General features: G+C 43.7%; 2 protein-coding genes across 2 annotated transcripts; both read left to right on the plus strand.

Moving 5' to 3' along the window:
• The first annotated feature begins 15,690 nt into the window (after positions 1–15,690).
• LOC127310843 (uncharacterized) lies at positions 15,691–17,422 on the plus strand. The gene is made up of 2 exons (XM_051341477.1): positions 15,691–16,277; positions 17,350–17,422. The coding sequence occupies exons 1-2, from the start codon at positions 15,691–15,693 to the stop codon at positions 17,420–17,422; spliced, it is 660 nt and encodes a 219-aa protein (XP_051197437.1).
• A 1,599-nt stretch (positions 17,423–19,021) lies between these two features.
• On the plus strand, positions 19,022–19,834 carry LOC139832267 (uncharacterized). Its single transcript, XM_071821986.1, has 2 exons — positions 19,022–19,570; positions 19,670–19,834. The coding sequence occupies exons 1-2, from the start codon at positions 19,022–19,024 to the stop codon at positions 19,832–19,834; spliced, it is 714 nt and encodes a 237-aa protein (XP_071678087.1).
• The last annotated feature ends 1,069 nt before the right edge of the window (positions 19,835–20,903 follow it).

Genomic DNA, 20,903 nt, shown 5'->3' on the forward strand with positions numbered 1-20,903 from the left:
GTATTTGCGAGAGGGAGAGGGTGTCGGTTGTTTGCGAGAGGGAGGGAAGTTGCGGCGTCGGGGGTGTTCGCGAGAGGGAGAGAAGAGGGGTGTTTGCGAGAGGGAGAGGGCGCGTGAGGGTGTCGGCGACTTGTGTCGGCGAGAGGGAGAGGAGAGGGAAGTTGCGACGTTTCAGAGGTATGATGGCGTGTAACTCACACGTTCGTTGGGAACCCCAAGAGGAAGGTATGATGCGCACAGCAGCAAGTTTTCCCTCAGAAAGAAACCAAGGTTTATCGAACCAGGAGGAGCCAAGAAGCACGTTGAAGGTTGATGGCGGCGGGATGTAGTGCGGCGCAACACCAGGGATTCCGGCGCCAACGTGGAACCTGCACAACACAACCAAAGTACTTTGTCCCAACGAAACAGTGAGGTTGTCAATCTCATCGGCTTGCTGTAACAAAGGATTAACCGTATTGTGTGGAAGATGATTGTTTGCAGAAAACAGTAGAACAGTATTGCAGTAGATTGAATTTCAGTAAAGAGAATTGGACCGGGGTCCACAGTTCACTAGAGGTGTCTCTCCCATAAGACAAACAGCATGTTGGGTGAACAAATTACAGTTGGGCAATTGACAAATAAAGAGAGCATGACCATGCACATACATATCATGATGAGTATAGTGAGATTTAATTGGGCATTACGACAAAGTACATAGACCGCCATCCAACTGCATCTATGCCTAAAAAGTCCACCTTCAGGTTATCATCCGAACCCCCTCCAGTATTAAGTTGCAAAGCAACAGACAATTGCATTAAGTATGGTGCGTAATGTAATCAACAACTACATCCTTAGACATAGCATCAATGTTTTATCCCTAGTGGCAACAGCACAACACAACCTTAGAACTTTCTCACATCGTCCTGTGTCAATGCAGGCATGAACCCACTATCGAGCATAAATACTCCCTCTTGGAGTTACAAGCATCTACTTGGCCAGAGCATCTACTAGTAACGGAGAGCATGCAAGATCATAAACAACACATAGATATAACTTTGATAATCAACATAACAAGTATTCTCTATTCATTGGATCCCAACAAACGCAACATATAGAATTACAGATAGATGATCTTGATCATGTTAGGCAGCTCACAAGATCCGACAATGATAGCACAATGGGGAGAAGACAACCATCTAGCTACTGCTATGGACCCATAGTCCAGGGGTAGACTACTCACACATCACACCGGAGGCAACCATGTCGGCGTAGAGTCCTCCGGGAGATGATTCCCCTCTCCGGCAGGGTGCCGGAGGCGATCTCCTGGATCCCCCGAGATGGGATCGGCGTTGGCGGCGTCTCTGGAAGGTTTTCCGTATCGTGGCTCTCGGTACTGGGGGTTTCATCACGGAGGCTTTATGTAGGCGGAAGGGCAAGTCAGGAGGGGGCACGGGGGCCCCACACCACAGGCCGGCGCGGCCAGGGGGGGCCGCGCCGCCCTAGGGTTTGGGCACCCCGTAGCCCCACTTCGTTTCGTCTTCGGACTTCTGGAAGCTTCGTGGCAAAATAGGCCCCTGGGCGTTGATTTCGTCCAATTCCGAGAATATTTCCTTACTAGGATTTCTGAAACCAAAAACAGCAGAAACAAAGAATCGGCACTTCGGCATCTTGTTAATAGGTTAGTTCCAGAAAATGCACGAATATGACATAAAGTGTGCATAAAACATGTAGATAACATCAATAATGTGGCATGGAACATAAGAAATTATCGATATGTTGGAGACGTATCAGCATCCCCAAGCTTAGTTCTGCTCGTCCCGAGCAGGTAAAACGATAACACAGATAATTTCTGAGTGACATGCCATCATAATCTTGATCATACTATTTGTAAAGCATATGTAGTGAATGCAGCGATCAAAACAATGTATATGACATGATTAAACAAGTGAATCATATAGCAAAGACTTTTCATGAATAGCACTTCAAGACAAGCATCAATTAAGTCTTGCATAAGAGTTAACTCATAAAGCAATAATTCAAAGTAAAAGCATTGAAGCAACACAAAAGAAGATTAAGTTTCAGCGGTTGCTTTCAACTTGTAACATGTATATCTCATGGATATTGTCAACATAGAGTAATATAACAAGTGCAATAAGCAAGTATGTAGGAATCAATGCACAGTTCACACAAGTGTTTGCTTCTTGAGGTGGAGAGAAATAGGTGAACTGACTCAACATTGAAAGTAGAAGAATTGTCCTCCATAGAGGAAAAGCATCGATTGCTATATTTGTGCTAGAGCTTTGATTTTTGAAAACATGAAACAATTTTGTCAACGGTAGTAATAAAGCATATGTATCATGTAAATTACATCTTACAAGTTGCAAGCCTCATGCATAGTGTACTAATAGTGCCCGCACCTTGTCCTAATTAGCTTGGACTACCGGATCATCACAATGCACATGTTTTGACCAAGTGTCACAAAGGGGTACCTCTATGCCGCCTGTACAAAGGTCTAAGGAGAAAGCTCGCATTGGATTTCTCGCTATTGATTATTCTTCAACTTAGACATCCATACCGGGACAACATAGACAACAGATAATGGACTCCTCTTTTATGCATAAGCATGTAACAACAATTAATAATTTTCTCATTTGAGATTGAGGATATATGTCCAAAACTGAAACTTCCACCATGGATCATGGCTTTAGTTAGCGGCCCAATGTTCTTCTCTAACAATATGCATGCTTAACCATAAGGTGGTAGATCTTTCTTACTTCAGACAAGACGGACATGCATAGCAACTCACATGAAATTCAATAATGAATAGTTGATGGCGTCCCCAGTGAACATGGTTATCGCACAACAAGCAACTTAATAAGAGATAAAGTGCATAATTACATATTCAATACCACAATAGTTTTTAAGCTATTTGTCCCATGAGCTATATATTGCAAAGGTGAATGATGGAATTTTAAAGGTAGCACTCAAGCAATTTACTTTGGAATGGCGGAAAATACCATGGAGTAGGTAGGTATGGTGGACACAAATGGCATAGTGGTTGGCTCAAGTATTTTGGATGCATGAGAAGTATTCCCTCTCGATACAAGGTTTAGGCTAGCAAGGCTTATTTGAAACAAACACAAGGATGAACCGGTGCAGCAAAACTCACATAAAAGACATATTGAAAACATTATAAGACTCTACACCGTCTTCCTTGTTGTTCAAACTCAATACTAGAAATTATCTAGACCTTAGAGAAACCAAATATGCAAACCAAATTTTAGCATGCTCTATGTATTTCTTCATTAATGGGTGCAAAGTATATGATGCAAGAGCTTAATCATGAGCACAACAATTGCCAAGTATCACATTACCCAAGACATTAATAGCAATTACTACATGTATCATTTTCCAATTCCAACCATATAACAATTTAACGAAGGAGAAACTTCGCCATGAATACTATGAGTAGAAACCAAGGACATACTTGTCCATATGCTACAGCGGAGCGTGTCTCTCTCCCATAAAGTGAATGCTAGGATCCATTTTATTCAAACAAAACAAAAACAAAAACAAACCGACGCTCCAAGCAAAGCACATAAGATGTGATGGAATAAAAATATAGTTTCAGGGGAGGAACCTGATAATGTTGTCGATGAAGAAGGGGATGCCTTGGGCATCCCCAAGCTTAGACGCTTGAGTCTTCTTAGAATATGCAGGGGTGAACCACCGGGGCATCCCCAAGCTTAGAGCTTTCACTCTCCTTGATCATGTTGCATCATACTCCTCTCTTGATCCTTGAAAACTTCCTCCACACCAAACTCGAAACAACTTATTAGAGGGTTAGTGCACAATAAAAATTAACATATTCAGAGGTGACACAATCATTCTTAACACTTCTGGACATTGCATAATGCTACTGGACATTAGTGGATCAAAGAAATTCATCCATCATAGCAAAAGAGGCAATGCGAAATAAAAGGCAGAATCTGTCAAAACAGAACAGTTCGTATTGACGAATTTTAAAATGGCAACAGACTTGCTCAAATGAAAATGCTCAAATTGAATGAAAGTTGCGTACATATCTGAGGATCATGCACGTAAATTGGCTTAATTTTCTGAGTTACCTACAGGGAGGTGGACCCAGATTAGTGACAGCAAAGAAATATGGAACTGTGCAGTAATCCAAATCTAGTACTTACTTTTCTATCAACGGCTTTACTTGGCACAACAAAACACAAAACTAAGATAAGGAGAGGTTGCTACAGTAGTAAACAACTTCCAAGACACAAAATAAAAACAAAGTACTGTAGGTAAAAACACATGGGTTGTCTCCCATAAGCGCTTTTCTTTAACGCCTTTCAGCTAGGCGCAGAAAGTGTGTATCAAGTATTATCAAGAGACGAAGTGTCAACATCATAATTGGTTCTCATAATAGAATCAAAAGGTACCTTCATTCTCTTTCTAGGGAAGTGTTCCATACCTTTCTTGAGAGGAAATTGATATTTTATATTTCCTTCCTTCATATCAATGATAGCACCAACAGTTCGAAGAAAAGGTCTTCCCAATATAATGGGACAAGATGCATTGCATTCAATATCCAAGACAACAAAATCAACGGGGACAAGGTTATTGTTAACGGTAATGCGAACATTATCAACTTTCCCCAAAGGTTTCTTTGTAGAATGATCAGCAAGATTAACATCCAAATAACAATTTTTCAGCGGTGGCAAGTCAAGCATATTATAAATTTTCTTAGGCATAACAGAAATACTTGCACCAAGATCACATAAAGCATTACAATCAAAATCTTTAACCTTCATCTTAATGATGGGCTCCCAACCATCCTCTAGCTTTCTAGGAATAGAGGCTTCGCGCTCTAGTTTCTCTTCTCTAGCTTTTATGAGAGCATTTGTAATATGATGTGTAAAAGCCAAATTTATAGCACTAGCATTAGGACTTTTAGCAAGTTTTTGCAAGAAATTTATAACTTCAGAGATGTGGCAATCATCAAAATTCAAACCATTATAATCTAAAGCAATGGGATCATCATCCCCAATGTTGGAAAAAATTTCAGCAGCTTTATCACAGGCAGTTTCAGCAGTTTTAGCAGTTTCAGGCAGTTTCAGGCGCTTTGCATTAGAAGTGGAAACATTGCTAACACCAATTCTTTTATTAGTATTAGTAGGAGGTGCAGCAACATGTGTAGCATTAGCATTACAAGTGGTGGTAATAGTCCAAACTTTAGCTACATTCTTCTCTTTAGCTAGTTTTTCATTTTCTTCTCTATCCCACCTAGCACGCAGTTCAGCCATTAATCTTATATTCTCATAAATTCTAACTTGGATGGCATTTTCTGTAGTAACAATTTTATTATGATGATTCTCATTAGGCATAACTTTCGATTTCAAAAGATCAACATCAGCAGCAAGACTATCGACTTTAGAAGCAAGTATATCAATTTTCCCAAGCTTTTCTTCAACAGATTTGTTAAAAGCAGTTTGCGTACTAATAAATTCTTTAAGCATGGCTTCAAGTCCAGGGGGTGAATTCCTATTATTGTTGTAAGAATTCCCATAAGAATTACCATAGCCGTTGCCATTATTATAAGGATATGGCCTATAGTTGTTACTAGAATTGTTCCGGTAAGCATTGTTGTTGAAATTACTATTTTTAATGAAGTTTACATCAACATGTTCTTCTTGTGCAACCAATGAAGCTAATGGAACATTATTAGGATCAATATTAGTCCTATCATTCACAACCATAGACATAATAGCATCAATCTTATCACTCAAGGAAGAGGTTTCTTCGACAGAATTTACCTTCTTACCTTGTGGAGCTCTTTCCGTGTGCCATTCAGAGTAGTTGATCATCATATTATCAAGAAGCTTTGTTGCTTCACCAAGAGTGATGGACATAAAGGTACCTCCAGCAGCTGAATCCAATAGGTTCCGCGAAGAAAAATTCAGTCCTGCATAAAAGGTTTGGATGATCATCCAAGTAGTCAGTCCATGGGTTGGGCAATTTTTAACCAGAGATTTCATTCTTTCCCATGCTTGAGCAACATGTTCAGTATCTAATTGTTTAAAATTCATTATGCTACTCCTCAAAGATATAATTTTAGCAGGGGGATAATATCTACCAATAAAAGCATCCTTGCATTTAGTCCATGAATCAATACTATTCTTAGGCAGAGATAGCAACCAATCTTTAGCTCTTCCTCTTAATGAGAAAGGGAACAATTTTAGTTTTATAATGTCACCATCTACATCTTTATATTTTTGCATTTCACATAGTTCAACAAAATTATTAAGATGGGCAGCAGCATCATCAGAACTAACACCAGAAAATTGCTCTCGCATAACAAGATTCAGTAAAGCAGGTTTAATTTCGAAGAATTCTGCTGTAGTAGCAGGTGGAGCAATAGGTGTGCATAAGAAATCATTATTATTTGTGGTTGTGAAGTCACACAACTTAGTATTTTCAGGGTTGGCCATTTTAGCAACAGTAAATAAAGCAAACTAGATAAAGTAAATGCAAGTAACTAATTTTTTTGTGTTTTTGATATAGCAAACAAGATAGCAAATAAAGTAAAACTAGCAACTAATTTTTTTGTATTTTGATTTAGTGCAGCAAACAAAGTAGTAAATAAAACTAAGCAAGACAAAAACAAAGTAAAGAGATTGAGAAGTGGAGACTCCCCTTGCAGCGTGTCTTGATCTCCCCGGCAACGGCGCCAGAAATTTAGCTTGATGGCGTGTAACTCACACGTTCGTTGGGAACCCCAAGAGGAAGGTATGATGCGCACAGCAGCAAGTTTTCCCTCAGAAAGAAACCAAGGTTTATCGAACCAGGAGGAGCCAAGAAGCACGTTGAAGGTTGATGGCGGCGGGATGTAGTGCGGCGCAACACCAGGGATTCCGGCGCCAACGTGGAACCTGCACAACACAACCAAAGTACTTTGTCCCAACGAAAGCAGTGAGGTTGTCAATCTCACCGGCTTGCTGTAACAAAGGATTAACCGTATTGTGTGGAAGATGATTGTTTGCAGTAAAAACGGTAGAACAAGATTGCAGTAGATTGAATTTCAGTAAAGAGAATTGGACCGGGGTCCACAGTTCACTAGAGGTGTCTCTCCCATAAGACAAACAGCATGTTGGGTGAACAAATTACAGTTGGGCAATTGACAAATAAAGAGAGCATGACCATGCACATACATATCATGATGAGTATAGTGAGATTTAATTGGGCATTACGACAAAGTACATAGACCGCCATCCAACTGCATCTATGCCTAAAAAGTCCACCTTCAGGTTATCATCCGAACCCCCTCCAGTATTAAGTTGCAAAGCAACAGACAATTGCATTAAGTATGGTGCGTAATGTAATCAACAACTACATCCTTAGACATAGCATCAATGTTTTATCCCTAGTGGCAACAGCACAACACAACCTTAGAACTTTTACATCCTTTGTCCCGGTGTCAATGCAGGCATGAACCCACTATCGAGCATAAATACTCCCTCTTGGAGTTACAAGCATCTACTTGGCCAGAGCATCTACTAGTAACGGAGAGCATACAAGATCATAAACAACACATAGATATAACTTTGATAATCAACATAACAAGTATTCTCTATTCATCGGATCCCAACAAACGCAACATATAGAATTACAGATAGATGATCTTGATCATGTTAGGCAGCTCACAAGATCCGACAATGATAGCACAATGGGGAGAAGACAACCATCTAGCTACTGCTATGGACCCATAGTCCAGGGGTAGACTACTCACACATCACACCGGAGGCGACCATGGCGGCGTAGAGTCCTCCGGGAGATGATTCCCCTCTCCGGCAGGGTGCCGGAGGCGATCTCCTGGATCCCCCGAGATGGGATCGGCGTTGGCGGCATCTCTGGAAGGTTTTCCATATCGTGGCTCTCGGTACTGGGGGTTTCGTCACGGAGGCTTTAAGTAGGCGGAAGGGCAAGTCAGGAGGGGGCACGGGGGCCCCACACCACAGGCCGGCGCGGCCAGGGGGGGCCGCGCCGCCCTAGGGTTTGGGCACCCCGTAGCCCCACTTCGTTTCGTCTTCGGACTTCTGGAAGCTTCGTGGCAAAATAGGCCCCTGGGCGTTGATTTCGTCCAATTTCGAGAATATTTTCTTACTAGGATTTCTGAAACCAAAAACAGCAGAAAACAGCAACTGGCACTTCGGCATCTTGTTAATAGGTTAGTTCCAGAAAATGCACGAATATGACATAAAGTGTGCATAAAACATGTAGATAACATCAATAATGTGGCATGGAACATAAGAAATTATCGATACGTTGGAGACGTATCAAGGTAGAGGAGAGGGAAGTTGCGGCGTCGGGGGTGGTGAAGCGAGGGAGACGGAGCGTGGGACGGTGTCGGTCCGGTCGGAGCGTTTTGAAAGATTTACAGAAAACTTAAACTAACTAACTAAAAAATACTAACTAAATTACTAACTTAATACCGGCGGCGCGTGGCGATTAACTAAATACTAACTAAATTACTAACTTAATACATAAACAACATAAAACTAATTAACTAAAAAACTAACTAACTTATACATAAATTTAAACTAACTAACTAGCTAACTAATACAAAATTTAAACTAGCTAACTAATACAAAATTTAAACTAATACAAAAAACTTACAAAAAACTAATACAAAATTTAAACTAACTAACTACATATACTAAATTTAAACTAACTAACTACATATACTAAATAACTAACTACATATACATAAATTTAAACTAACTAACTAGCTAACTAATACAAAATTTAAACTTGTACTAAACTAACTAACTAGCTACATATACTAGCTAACTAATACTAATAATATTACAAAAATTTTAAAAAAATACTAGCTAACTAACTACATATACATATACTAAACTAACTAACTATACTAGCTAACTAACTAATACTAATAATATTACAAAAATTAAAAAAAAAATACTAGCTAACTAACTACATATACATATACTAAACTAACTAACTATACTAGCTAACTAACTAATACTAATAATATTACAAAAAATTTAAAAAAAAATGGCAGGCGCATGGCATGCGGCGGCTACCTGCGCAGGCGCGCGCGTAGAAGGGGCCGGTGGCGGCGCAGAGGTGGCGGGGCGGCGGCCGGGGCCGTGACGGCGCAGAGGTGGCGAGGCGGCGGCCGGGGCGGCGTAGCTGTTGGCGGCGGCGGTGCGGAAATTTTTGGCAGCCGACGGCGCAAAAATCATCTAGGGTTGCCTCCGGGGTCGCGGGTGGTGGCTCCGCCCGTGACGCAGAGCTTATATAGGAGACACCCTTTTGTCGCGGGTCGTGCCACGGCCCGCGACAAAAGGCCCCCTTTTGTCGCGGGTGGTGGGCCGCCCCGCGACAAAAGGGGGGTTCTTTTGTCGCGGGTCGTGCCACCACCCGCAACAAAAGGGGGTTGGGGATGATCCGCGCCAAGTGCATCCAACGGCTCCGGCCGCTTGAATCCAACGGCCTGGAGCCGTTGGACGTGGATCAGTCCACTTTTCTAAACTTTTTCATTTTCTATTTTAAATAAACCCTGTTTATCTATTTTATATTAATAAAAACTATTATTTTAATAACTTTTAAATGGTAACTCAAATAGAAATGTTTTATATATGAAAATTGATCAGAAAAATCCAATGAACATGAATATGACATCCATATACCTATTTGCATCTCACATCATAGTCGTGTATGTTTCACCCTAATGATATGCGGAGTATTTCGGACACCGACGTGTAGCCGCCGCCTCCGCTCATTCATCTCCGAGATGCCGCCACGCCGTCGCGGGTCGTCCGGTTTCCGTGGCATCCGTGGCACAGTGCATCCAACGGCTCCGGCCGTTTGTATCCAACGTGTCGCTTCCCCGTGCCACGTGTCGCCCCGTCGCTGCCGGCGTGCGACGTGTGTAGCCGTGGCTTGCACGTGCCATGCCCCGCGTGCGACGTGTGTAGCCGTAACTTACACGTGCCATGCCCCGCGTGCGACGTGTGTAGCCGTGGCTTACACGTGTCATGCCCCGCGTGCGCTCATTCATCTCCGGGATGCCGCCACGTCGTCGAGGGTCGTCCGGTTTCCGTGGCGTTCGAGTGCGTCCGAGCGGTAGGCTCTACGCCGAGATACGCGCCGGTGGCATCCGCCTAACCCTCGGCACGTACAACACGCCGGAGCTGGCGGCGCGCGCTTACGACGCGGCGGCGTGGCGATTTCGGCGGCCACGGCGCGACATGAACTTCCCGGATGTTGAATCGCTAGAGGAGGCGGAGTTCCTCGCGCCAGCGCCGTGCCTCCTCGACGACGAGAACCGTTGCCGGCACCGCCAGGTGCAGCGCAGGATCGCCATCGCCGAGCACGACGAGCAGTTGATGCGCCAGTGGAGGGCGCAGTTCCCCAACGACGTCGACAACACCGACGCGTTCTTCGCTGACCTCAGGGCACAACGCAGGTCCAACAGGCGCCACCGTCGGGCCGTCGCCGAGTTCGAGCTCGAGAACCCGAATACAACTTGGGCCGAAAACGACCCTCGGTGGGATGACATTTGGACGGAGACAACCTCTGACGACGAGTAGAGACTAGACTAGTCATTTATCTATTTTATTGTAATTTCAATAAAGTCGTTGTCGATTGTTTTAGTTTAAATTCAGTTTATAAAGTCGTTGTCGGTTGTTTTAGTTCAATAAAGTGGTTGTTACGAAATTTTATTACGATTGAACTGGAATTAAAGTACAGAGCTCAACTGAAAATTAAGATACATGGCCAGATTCGAATGTTGGAGTCATTCAGTCATAGTCTTGCCTAGCCATATGAACGTCGCCACTGTAGTCATCATAGTCGCCGACGTCATCATCGCTAGCATCGGGGTCGCGGTTGTCGAACCTGGACGGGTGAGCACGCGTGGGCTGGGATCGAGGGTAGCGCAGGCGGGGGCCACGGTAGGCCATTACGCTCTGGAGAGTCCGGCCGTGCCACCACAGCCGACGGCCGGCCTCGTTGAAGTTCGAAGGAGGAGGGCCGTCCTCCTCGTACCTGGCAACCGCCCTCTCACGCCGATTGATGAAGAAGCTGTCCCAAGTCGGGCTGTAGCCGGGATGCCACTGGGGATTCCTCCGCTGCTCTGGCGTGAGCTCGAAGTAGTAGTGGTTCGTGATGGCCATCTCGCGTGCCACACCTAGAGGGATAGGAGGGACCGGTACGCCTCCGACGCTCAGCAACCAGCCGGTCGGGACGCGGTAGCCCGGCGGGCAGGGGTAGTTCGAGGCGCAAAGTGCCTCCGCCTCCCGGGGTGTTAGAGATACGATGGAAGCCATGGGAGAGGGTGATGAGGTTTGCAGATATGAGTGTAGATGTGATATGTAAATGGAGACCAAGCCTACATATATATAGTGAAAAAATGGCGGGAAGACGGAGGCGGGAAGCGGTGGGAAGCGCGGGAAGAAAATAGGCGGGCAACCTTTAGTCCCGGCTGGTGGATGCAACCGGGACTAAAGCTGTCGGCAGGATGAGGATGTGTGGGTAACCTTTAGTCACGGTTGGTGGGTGCAACCGGGACTAAAGTTCCATCTCCTCTAACAGTGTTGGGGAAAGGGTTCTCATTATTACATAAATGTAGAGATTGTCTTGGGAACTATATATGAAGAATACATTATTACATCGCCATCTACTGCTGTGATCTTCTACGCCGTAGCCATGGAGAATCTTCATCATTTAGCAAGATGCTTGGGTCAATTTTCACCGTGAAGGGTGGAATTTCTTTAAACTTATTATAATCTTCTGACATGTCTGTCTTGTCATCCACTCCCACGATGTTTCTTTTCCCCGAAAGAACTATGTGGCGCTTTGGCTCCTCGGTTGATGTATTCTTTTGTTAATTTCTTTTTCTCAATTTGCTAGACATGTCCTTCACGTAGAAAACTTGAGCCACCTCGTTGGCTAGGACGAATGGCTCGTCCATGTACGCAAGATTGTTGGGATCCACTGTTGTCATACCGTACTTATCGTCTACCTGTACACCGCTGAGCTTCACCCATTTGCACCGAAACAAAGGGACCTTAAAAGTGGGACCATAGTCAAGTTCCCATATCTCCTCTATGTATCCATAATATGTGGTGGTTTGCCCATTCTCATCTTTTGCATCGAAGCGGACACCACTGTTTTGGTTGGTGCTCTTTTTATCTTGGTCGATCGTGTAAAATGTATTCCCATTTATCTCGTACCCTTGGAATGTACATATGTTTGAAGATGGTAACCTGGCCAACAAGTACAGCTGCTCAACAACAGTTGGGTCACTAATGAGATGTCTTTGCAACCAACTGCCGAAGGTATTCATGTGTTGACGTGTAATCAAGGACTCGGGCTGGCCTGGGTTTATTTCTCGTAAAACATTCTTGTGTTTCTCGATGCACGGAGCCACCAAGCTGGAATTGTATAGAACTGTGTAGTGTGCTTGATTGAAAGAAATATTGTCCCTGCACACCGTTGCTTTTCTTCCTAGTGTGCCTTTTCCAGTCAGCCTCCCCTCATACCGAGATTCAGGAACACCAATCGGCTTAAGGTCAGGAAGAAAGTCAACACAAAACTCAATGACCTCCTCAGTTCCGTAGCCCTTTGAGATAGTTCCTTCCGGCCTAGCTCGGTTATGAACATATTTCTTTAATACTCCCATGAACCTCTCGAAGGGGAACATATTGTGTAGAAATACAGGACCGAGAATTCTAATCTCTTCAACTAGGTGAACGAGGAGGTGCGTCATAATATTGAAGAAGGATGGTGGGAACAACAACTCGAAGCTGACAAGACATTCGACCACATCTTCCTGTAATCCTGACAAAGTTTCTGGATCCATTACCTTCTGAGAAATTGCGTTGAGGAATGCACATATCTTCACAATGGCTAGTCGAACATTTTCTGGTAGAAGTCCCCTCAATGCAACCGGAAGCAATTGTGTCATAAGCACGTGGCAGTCATGGGACTTCAGGTTCTGGAATTTTTTCTCCTTCATATTTACTATTCCCTTTATGTTCGACGAGAAACCAGACGGAACCTTGATACTGAATAGGGCTTCAAAAAAGATCTCCTTCTCTTGTTTGGTAAGAGCGTAGCTGGCAGGCCCTTCAAACTGCCCTGGATGATTCCCGTTTCATCCTTTATGACGTTCCTGGTCCTCCCGTGCTTCTGTTGTATCTTTTGTCTTCCCATACACGCCCAGAAAACCTAGAATATTCACACAAAGATTCTTGGTCAGGTGCATCACGTCGATTGCAGAGCGGACTTCCAGGACTTTCCAATATTCTAGCTCCCAAAAAATAGATTTCTTCTTCCACATGGGCGCGTGACCATCAGCGTCTTTCGGAACAGGTCAACTGCCTGGACCCTTTCCAAAGATAACATTTAAATCCTTGACCATGTCAAATATATCAGCACCACTATGGGGGACAGGCTTCGGACGGTTGTCTGCCTCGCCAGCGAAATGCTTGCCTTTTTTCCTTAAGGGATGCTTGCGCGGAAGGAAACGGCGATTGTACGGGTACGCAACTTTTCTGCTTTTTCCCAAATATTTACTTTCAGTCTCATCTAAACAGTGTGTGCATGCATTGTATCCTTTGTTCGTCTGTCCTGAAATGTTACTAAGAGCAGGCCAATCATTGATGGTTACGAATAGCAACGCTCGTAGGTCAAATTCTTGCTCGGTGTGCTCATCCCACACACGTACACCTGGTTTGGCCCACAACTCCAAAAGTTCATCAACTAATGGCCTTAGGTACACATCAATGTCGTTGCCGGGTTGCTTTGGGCCTTGGATAAGCACTGGCATCATAATGAACTTCCGTTTCATGCACAACCAAGGAGGAAGGTTGTAGATACATAGAGTCACGGGCCAGGTGCTGTGACTGCAGCTCTGCTCCCCAAAAGGATTCATGCCATCTGTACTTAGACCAAACCATAAGTTCCTTGCCTCACCTGCAAAATCCGGGAACTCTCTCCCGATGTTTCTCCACTGCCGACCATCAGCGGGGTGCCTCAACATCGCGTCTTTCTTACGTTCTTCCATGTGCCATCGCAACAACTTGGCATGCTCTTTGTTTCTGAACAAACGTTTCAACCGTGGTATTATGGGAGCATACCATATCACCTTCGCAGGAACCCTCTTCCTGGGTGGCTCGCCCTCAACATCACCAGGGTCATCTTTTCTGATCTTATACCACAATGCACCGCATATCGGGCATTTATTCAAATTCTCGTACTTCTCACCGCGGTAGAGGATACAGTCATTAATGCATGCATGTATCTTCTGCACATCTAATCCTAGAGGGCAGACAAGCTTCTTTGCTTCATACGTACTGACGGGCAATTCGTTATTTCTTGGAAACAGCTTCTTTAATACTATCATCAATTTTTCAAATCCCGAGTTAGTCACACCGACCTCTGCCTTCCATTTCAGCAATTCCAATATGCTACCCAGCTTTCTCTGCCCATCTTCACAACCTGGGTACAACAATTTGTGGTGGTCCTCTAACATCTTGTCGAACTGCAACCTCTCCTTATCCGTGCCACAGTCTCTTCTTGCATCAGAAATGGCCCGACGAAGATCATCATCAACACGATCATCTGCTGCCTGTTCTTCACCTCCTTCTTCTTCATTGTCTTCCATTGTGGTATCATCGCATTCAGAGAACATAGATCGGTACTGGTCATCGTTATCTTCTTCTTCATCGCCGTCTTCCATCATAACCCCTTCTTCTCCGTGCTTGGTCCAAACATTATAGCTGGACATGAATCCAAACCGAAGCAGGTGGCTCTTAATGTCTCTTGAGCAAGAGTAATCCTTCTCGTTCTTACATTTCAGACATGGACAACACATAAAACCTTGCTTCGACTTGTTGGCCTCGGCCACAAGCAGGAAAGAATTCACGCCCTCTCTGAAAGTGGGAGCACATCGGTTACCGTACATCCATGGATGACTCATCTGCATCATAAGTACAATTATGTATCAGATGCAATCACCTTGCTAAAATTAGTATTGTACGGACTATGTATATACGAGAAAATAGTTGCTAACCTTTTAGGATCAAAAAAAGGAGAAATCTTATCAAATAAAATCAAGTGGCATCCCTCACAAGCATTTCATCAAACACCTCTTGTGCACATGAAGAAAAAATGAGCTAGCATACACCTCCACCTTTCACCACCAAGGAAAAAAATGTAGGGAGGTGGGGGGGGGGGGAAGCTGGCTGTGAGTATATATAGGCATGGCCCTTTTGTCGCGGGCCGTATTACGACCCGCGACAAAAGGGGTGCTGGCAGGGGGCGCCAAAGCTAAGACCCCTTTTGTCGCGGGTTGTTATACGGCCCGCGACAAAAGGGCGCGACAAAAGGCCCGCCTTGCTCCGAATGGTTTCGGGGCGACGTGGCCACGCCATTTGTCGCGGGTGCAGGCGCGCCCGCGACAAAAGGCTCCCACGAAAGCCCTGTTTTCTACTAGTGTGCCTTTTCACCTCCCTATCCCCTATATACATGCCTTGTTCTTCCTCACATCTCCATAGCCACCAAAACTGCACCATTAGCCACATCTCTCTCTCATGGATCCAAAAATGGTGAAGCTCGCGCACGCCCTCGACTTCCCTCGATCTCGAAGTCTACTACGATGTCATCGAAAAGATGGATTTCAAGGTCACGTACACCCTCCGTGCGAAGAGGGTGGAGAGGTGGATCCGCGCCATCAAGAGGGATTTCCTCGACGCCGCGGAAATCACGGTCGTGGGCTTGGACTGCGAGTTCACCGACCCTCGACGCCGCGGAAATCAACGCGCTGCCATCCTTCAACTCTCCGTAGCGCAAGAGACTTTGGTCTTCCAAATTGTTCATGCCGATGAAGTGCCACAACTTCTCATCGATTTCCTTGCGGACAAGAACATCAGATTCTATGGCGCGGCAATCCACAATGATGTCAATATGCTGCGTACCTACGGAATTATTGGTATTCCGTCTGCGATCAACCTCCAGAAGATCCTCCGGAACCTTGTCCCAAATAAGCAGACTCCGAGTTTGTTTGATTTGGCAAATCATTATATTGGGACGGGTCTCGAGCAGAAGAAGAAGGTTAATAAGAAGAACAAGCCACCGAAGACCGCCAAGGAATTAGAAGAAGAGGCACTGATTTTTGGATGGGGCGATTTTCCCTTGAGCCATAAGCAACTGCAGTATGCCGCTCTCGACGCTCGCCTCGGCTTCGAGCTGGGTAGGAGGTATTTCCGGGCACTTGGCTACAATAGCAAGTGTGATCGCCTCAAACTTAATATTATGAGTAGATATGCATGGTGGTGTGGTGTGTGGTGTCGTGTGTGCCTTCTATGTATGAACATATGAATCGTCGCGATCAATATATTAAATCTTTCTATTATATTGTTATTTAAATTTGTCATATTTTTCTAATAAGAATGGACATATTATTTGTCCAAATATGATTTACAGATTCAAAGATATTAACTATGCCATATTATATGAATAATGGATATATTGTTTAATAATAGTAATAAAAATTGAATAAAAAATAAATTAGTTCATATTTAAATTCGTCACATTTTTCTAATAATAATGGACATATTATTTGTCCAAATGCGATTTACAGATTCAAAGATATTAACTATGCCATATTATATGAATAGTGGATATATTGTTTAATAATAGTAATAAAAAATAAATTAGTTCATATTTAAATTCATCACATTTTTCTAATAATAATGGACATATTTTTTGTCCAAATGCGATTTACAGATTCAAAGATATTAACTATGCCATATTATATGAATAATGGATATATTGTTTAATAATAGTAATAAAAAAGAATAAAAAAATAAATTAGTCCATATTTAAATTCGTCACATTTTTCTAATAATAATGGACATATTATTTGTCCAAATGCGATTTACAGATTCAAAGATATTAACTATGCCATATTATATGAATAGTGGATATATTGTTTAATAATAGTAATAAAAATGAATAAAAAATAAATTAGTTCATATTTAAATTCGTCACATTTTTTAATAATAATGGACATATTATTTGTCCAAATGCGATTTACAGATTTAAGGACATTAACTATGCCATATTATATGAATAGTGGATATATTATTTAATAAAATAATTTTATTACTTATTTTACTTTCATTAGAATTTAATATTATTATCTTATCTATTATTGTTACTTAAATAATTGTTTTTGTTTTGTTTTCAAAAATACAGATAAGTCACACAATGGTATAAGAGTTAATAAGATTCATATGGTAGTATATATTTACAATAAGGTACAATCAGCTTCGCGGGAACACAGCAGGAAAGAACAGAGAAGTTAAGCGTGCTGAGGGTGGAGCAGTGTGAGGATGGGTGATTGACCGGGAAGTGTGACCAAGACTTGAATTTGACTAAAGATTAAGTGTAATTAGTGTTAAAAATGGTCCAAGTGACAGACTAACGAGTCAAACAATTAAAAAAATAAATGTGACAAAAAAATAGATTCGAAAAGAAAAGACGGAATAAATTGTAAAACAATTGAAAAGCACTAAACCCTACCCTACAAAAAAATTGAAAAACAATTTCGAAAAATAATCTACAGCTGTCCGGTTTGCAAACCCGTGGTGGACTTTATGTCCCGGCTCGTAAGCCGCCCGGGACAAAAGGCCACCCCTTTTGTCCCGCCTCTCTTGTCCCGGTTGAAAACCGGGGACAAAAGCCCCTAACGGCCCGCGACAAAAGATCCATTCTCCACTAGTGTGTAGATTAGGAGTAAATAATGATATGTTGAACAACCATATATTTTATTATGTAGTTAGAATTTATTTAGTCGTGTAGTGTAATTAGTTTGTGGCATTAGTGCATATGCTCCGGTTGCATGCGTAGACACATTTTTTAGGGGCACATGCAAATATTCTAACTTTTTTTTGTTGAATATGCATTTTAGGTGGCATAGAAGTGCAGCGGTTATGTTATTGTGGATAGGCATAATTTGGGAATTTCGTGGCCCGTAATTTATTTTTTGGAAGAACAATCATCTTCAAGTTGAGGTATAAATGATGTCATCTTATATTTGTTGTTAGAATATTTATGTGAGTGATGGAATTATGTTTGTGAGAGTAATTGTATAGTTTGTAAATATTGTATTTGTAAAAAAAGTTCTAATGGAATTAATAACTATAAATTCTTAATCGCATGTTGAAGCTGATATAAAAAATTATGAAAACAGTAATACGAGTTAAGCTGCGATATTACTAATATTAATTTGAAAATATGGTTGTGCGGTAGGTACGATCAAAACTGTGTTAGTGTTTTATGGAGACGTCGTACGCGATGAATTTTCCGGTGTCGATGTGTCGCGCTGCGACTCGATGAAAGTTGCAGTGACAGACATGGTGACTAGAGCATTTGTGGATGTTAGAAGATGCATCCGAACAAGTTTTGGTCCAGGCATGCGTGGCAAGAAGATGATCGTTGAGGCTGTCATCATCATAGGAGGAAATGATGGGACACCTGCCCGTTGGAGTTTGCGGGAGATAAAAAGTGATAGAAATTGGGGTACGTACATGAGGGTTGCAAGCACACCTGGTGCTGCTATGTACGGAGAGCCCATGGTGTATGTTCAGTTTATATCTGGTGATGATGATGCCGGATGCAGTAGCGGCGTTGGTGAAGTTGAGATGGCCATCATCACAGGACCCAGCAGCGGCCAATCGGAGCATATGGCCCTGACTGCAGCCCCTAGCACCGGCCATCGGAGCATATGGCCCTAACTGCAGCCCCTAGCACAGGCCCATCGGAGCAGGTGGTGGACCACTATGCTCCCGACCCAGGATATTGGTCCGCGGTCGTTGACATTAGCGAGCATGTGGAGGGATTGCTGGAGACGTTGGACGATGACGCTCGTTCTTCTTCGTCTGAATCCTCATCGGACGAAGAAGGTGCCGGTCCTTCCCAGAGGGCAGTTGCGGCACCGATGGACCCTGACTTCTTACAAACTATGACCATCAGCAATAAATTCCGCTCTGTTCCGGGCCTAGGGGAGGCGAGTCTGCAGGTTGGGCAAACCTTCCCAGACAAAGACTCCGCTGACCAAGCAATGAAGAGGTATGCACTGGGCATATCTCGCGAGCACAGAGTGAAGCAGTCTGATCGAAGGCAGCTGAAAGTCATATGTGTCAAATTGAATGAGGGTTGCATGGGGCGAGTTATCGCTCGGAAGAGCCTTGGGGTATGTCAGCCCTGGCATATCTCAAAAATAGAACCCCATAGCTGCGAGCAGGTTGGGGCTCTCGAGAAGCACCGCAACGTTACTGCAAAATATGTATCACATACAATTCAAGTGACCGTGGAAGAAGATATAACCCTTGGTGCAAAGAAGCTGCAGAAAATCGCGGAAGATCAGATTGGCTTCCCGGTCAGCTACGACAAGGCAAGGCGTGCGAAGGAGGACATTTTCCAGAGGTTGTACGGCACCTATGAGGAGGCATATGACCTTGCCCCCCGACTGCTCCATCAGATAGCGGTAACTAACCGGGGGATGCAAGTGTTTAGGAGACATCGTCAACACCTTCGTGAGGAAAACCAAGAAATCCTTGATCGTTTCTTCTGGGCATTCCCCCAGACTATACGGGCATTCCATCACTGTCGACCGGTGCTGTCAATAGATGGTACCTTTCTCACTGGAAAGTACAAGGGCACACTCTTGGTAGCTATCGCAGCTGACGCAAATAATCAGCTCTTGCCTATTGCCTATGCACTGGTCGAGAGCGAGAACAAGGATAGTTGATTATGGTTCCTCACCTGCTTGAAGATGGGAGTTGTGAGAAATCGGCCCGATGTTTGCATCATCTCAGATCACAACACGGGCCTACTGAGCGCACTTGAAATAATGAAGCATTTATCCAACACTGAGTGGGGGTGGCCCGACTTACAGACAAGGTGGTGCATGCGGCACTTGGCAGCCAATTTTTACTCCAAGTTCAAGAACAAGGATTGGTTCAAGCTATTCAAGAGGATGTGCATGCAGAAGACGTCAACGAAAATGAATGCAATTTGGGCTGGAATCAATAAAGAAATGGAGCGTGCCGCCGAGAGAAACTTGGAGGGGCCAGAGGAGGGTAATAAATTTGAGTACATGGATTAACGAGAAGTGCCCTGATTTAAGTAAGTGGGCGCAAGCTCACGACACGGGGGCTCGGTACGTCATAATGACCAGCAACATGTCCGAGGTGTACAACGGCGTGCTGAAAGGTGTGCGAGCCCTCCCGATCACGGCATTGATTGTTGAAACATGAAACCGGAGTCTGTCATACTTTGCAGATAGAGTGCTGGTCGCAAACGCACGGTACCAAATGAACAAGCCATGGTCAGAAAAGATTCAACGACATTTGGATGAGAAAGCTGAAAAATCCAAAAGTCATGGGTTTCGTCAAATTGATGCACTTAATAATAAGTGGGAAATCCACGTACGAGCCAAGTATGTGAAAGGCCACCATAAAAGATCAAGAAAGCAAGCTGTTCAACTCGGCCCCAGCACGTCTGACTGCAGTTGCAACAAGCCGAAGCTGTTAGGGTACCCATGTAGCCATGTGCTAAGAGCGGCTGCAGCGCATAACATCGGCGTGGAGAACTACATATCTCAATATTTCAACACCCAGAACCTACTAGGCACCTGGAACGGTGAGTTCTGGATCTGGGGGCTCGACCGGCACTATAGGGACGAGTTTCCGGAAAGAACTAAGAAATGGGTTCCGGACCCGACGTTGAAGAGAACCGCGAGAGGAAGACGCCAATCTCGGCGTCATAGGAATAACATGGATCATAGCCAGGCAGGAGAACCACGCCGTTATCGACTT

This window comes from Lolium perenne, chromosome 6 (assembly GCF_019359855.2).
Source record: "Lolium perenne isolate Kyuss_39 chromosome 6, Kyuss_2.0, whole genome shotgun sequence".
Lineage (NCBI taxonomy): Eukaryota > Viridiplantae > Streptophyta > Magnoliopsida > Poales > Poaceae > Lolium > Lolium perenne.

Excerpts from the sequence above, each read along its gene's own strand:
- LOC127310843 (XM_051341477.1), top strand. The coding sequence starts at position 15,691 with ATGGATTTCAAGGTCACGTACACCCTCCGTGCGAAGAGGGTGGAGAGG. Across the intron at positions 16,278-17,349 it reads GGCTTCGAGCTGGGTAGGAG|CTTCGCGGGAACACAGCAGG; the intron begins GTATTTCCGGGC and ends AGGTACAATCAG.
- LOC139832267 (XM_071821986.1), top strand. The coding sequence starts at position 19,022 with ATGGACCCTGACTTCTTACAAACTATGACCATCAGCAATAAATTCCGC. Across the intron at positions 19,571-19,669 it reads GACTGCTCCATCAGATAGCG|ACTATACGGGCATTCCATCA; the intron begins GTAACTAACCGG and ends GCATTCCCCCAG.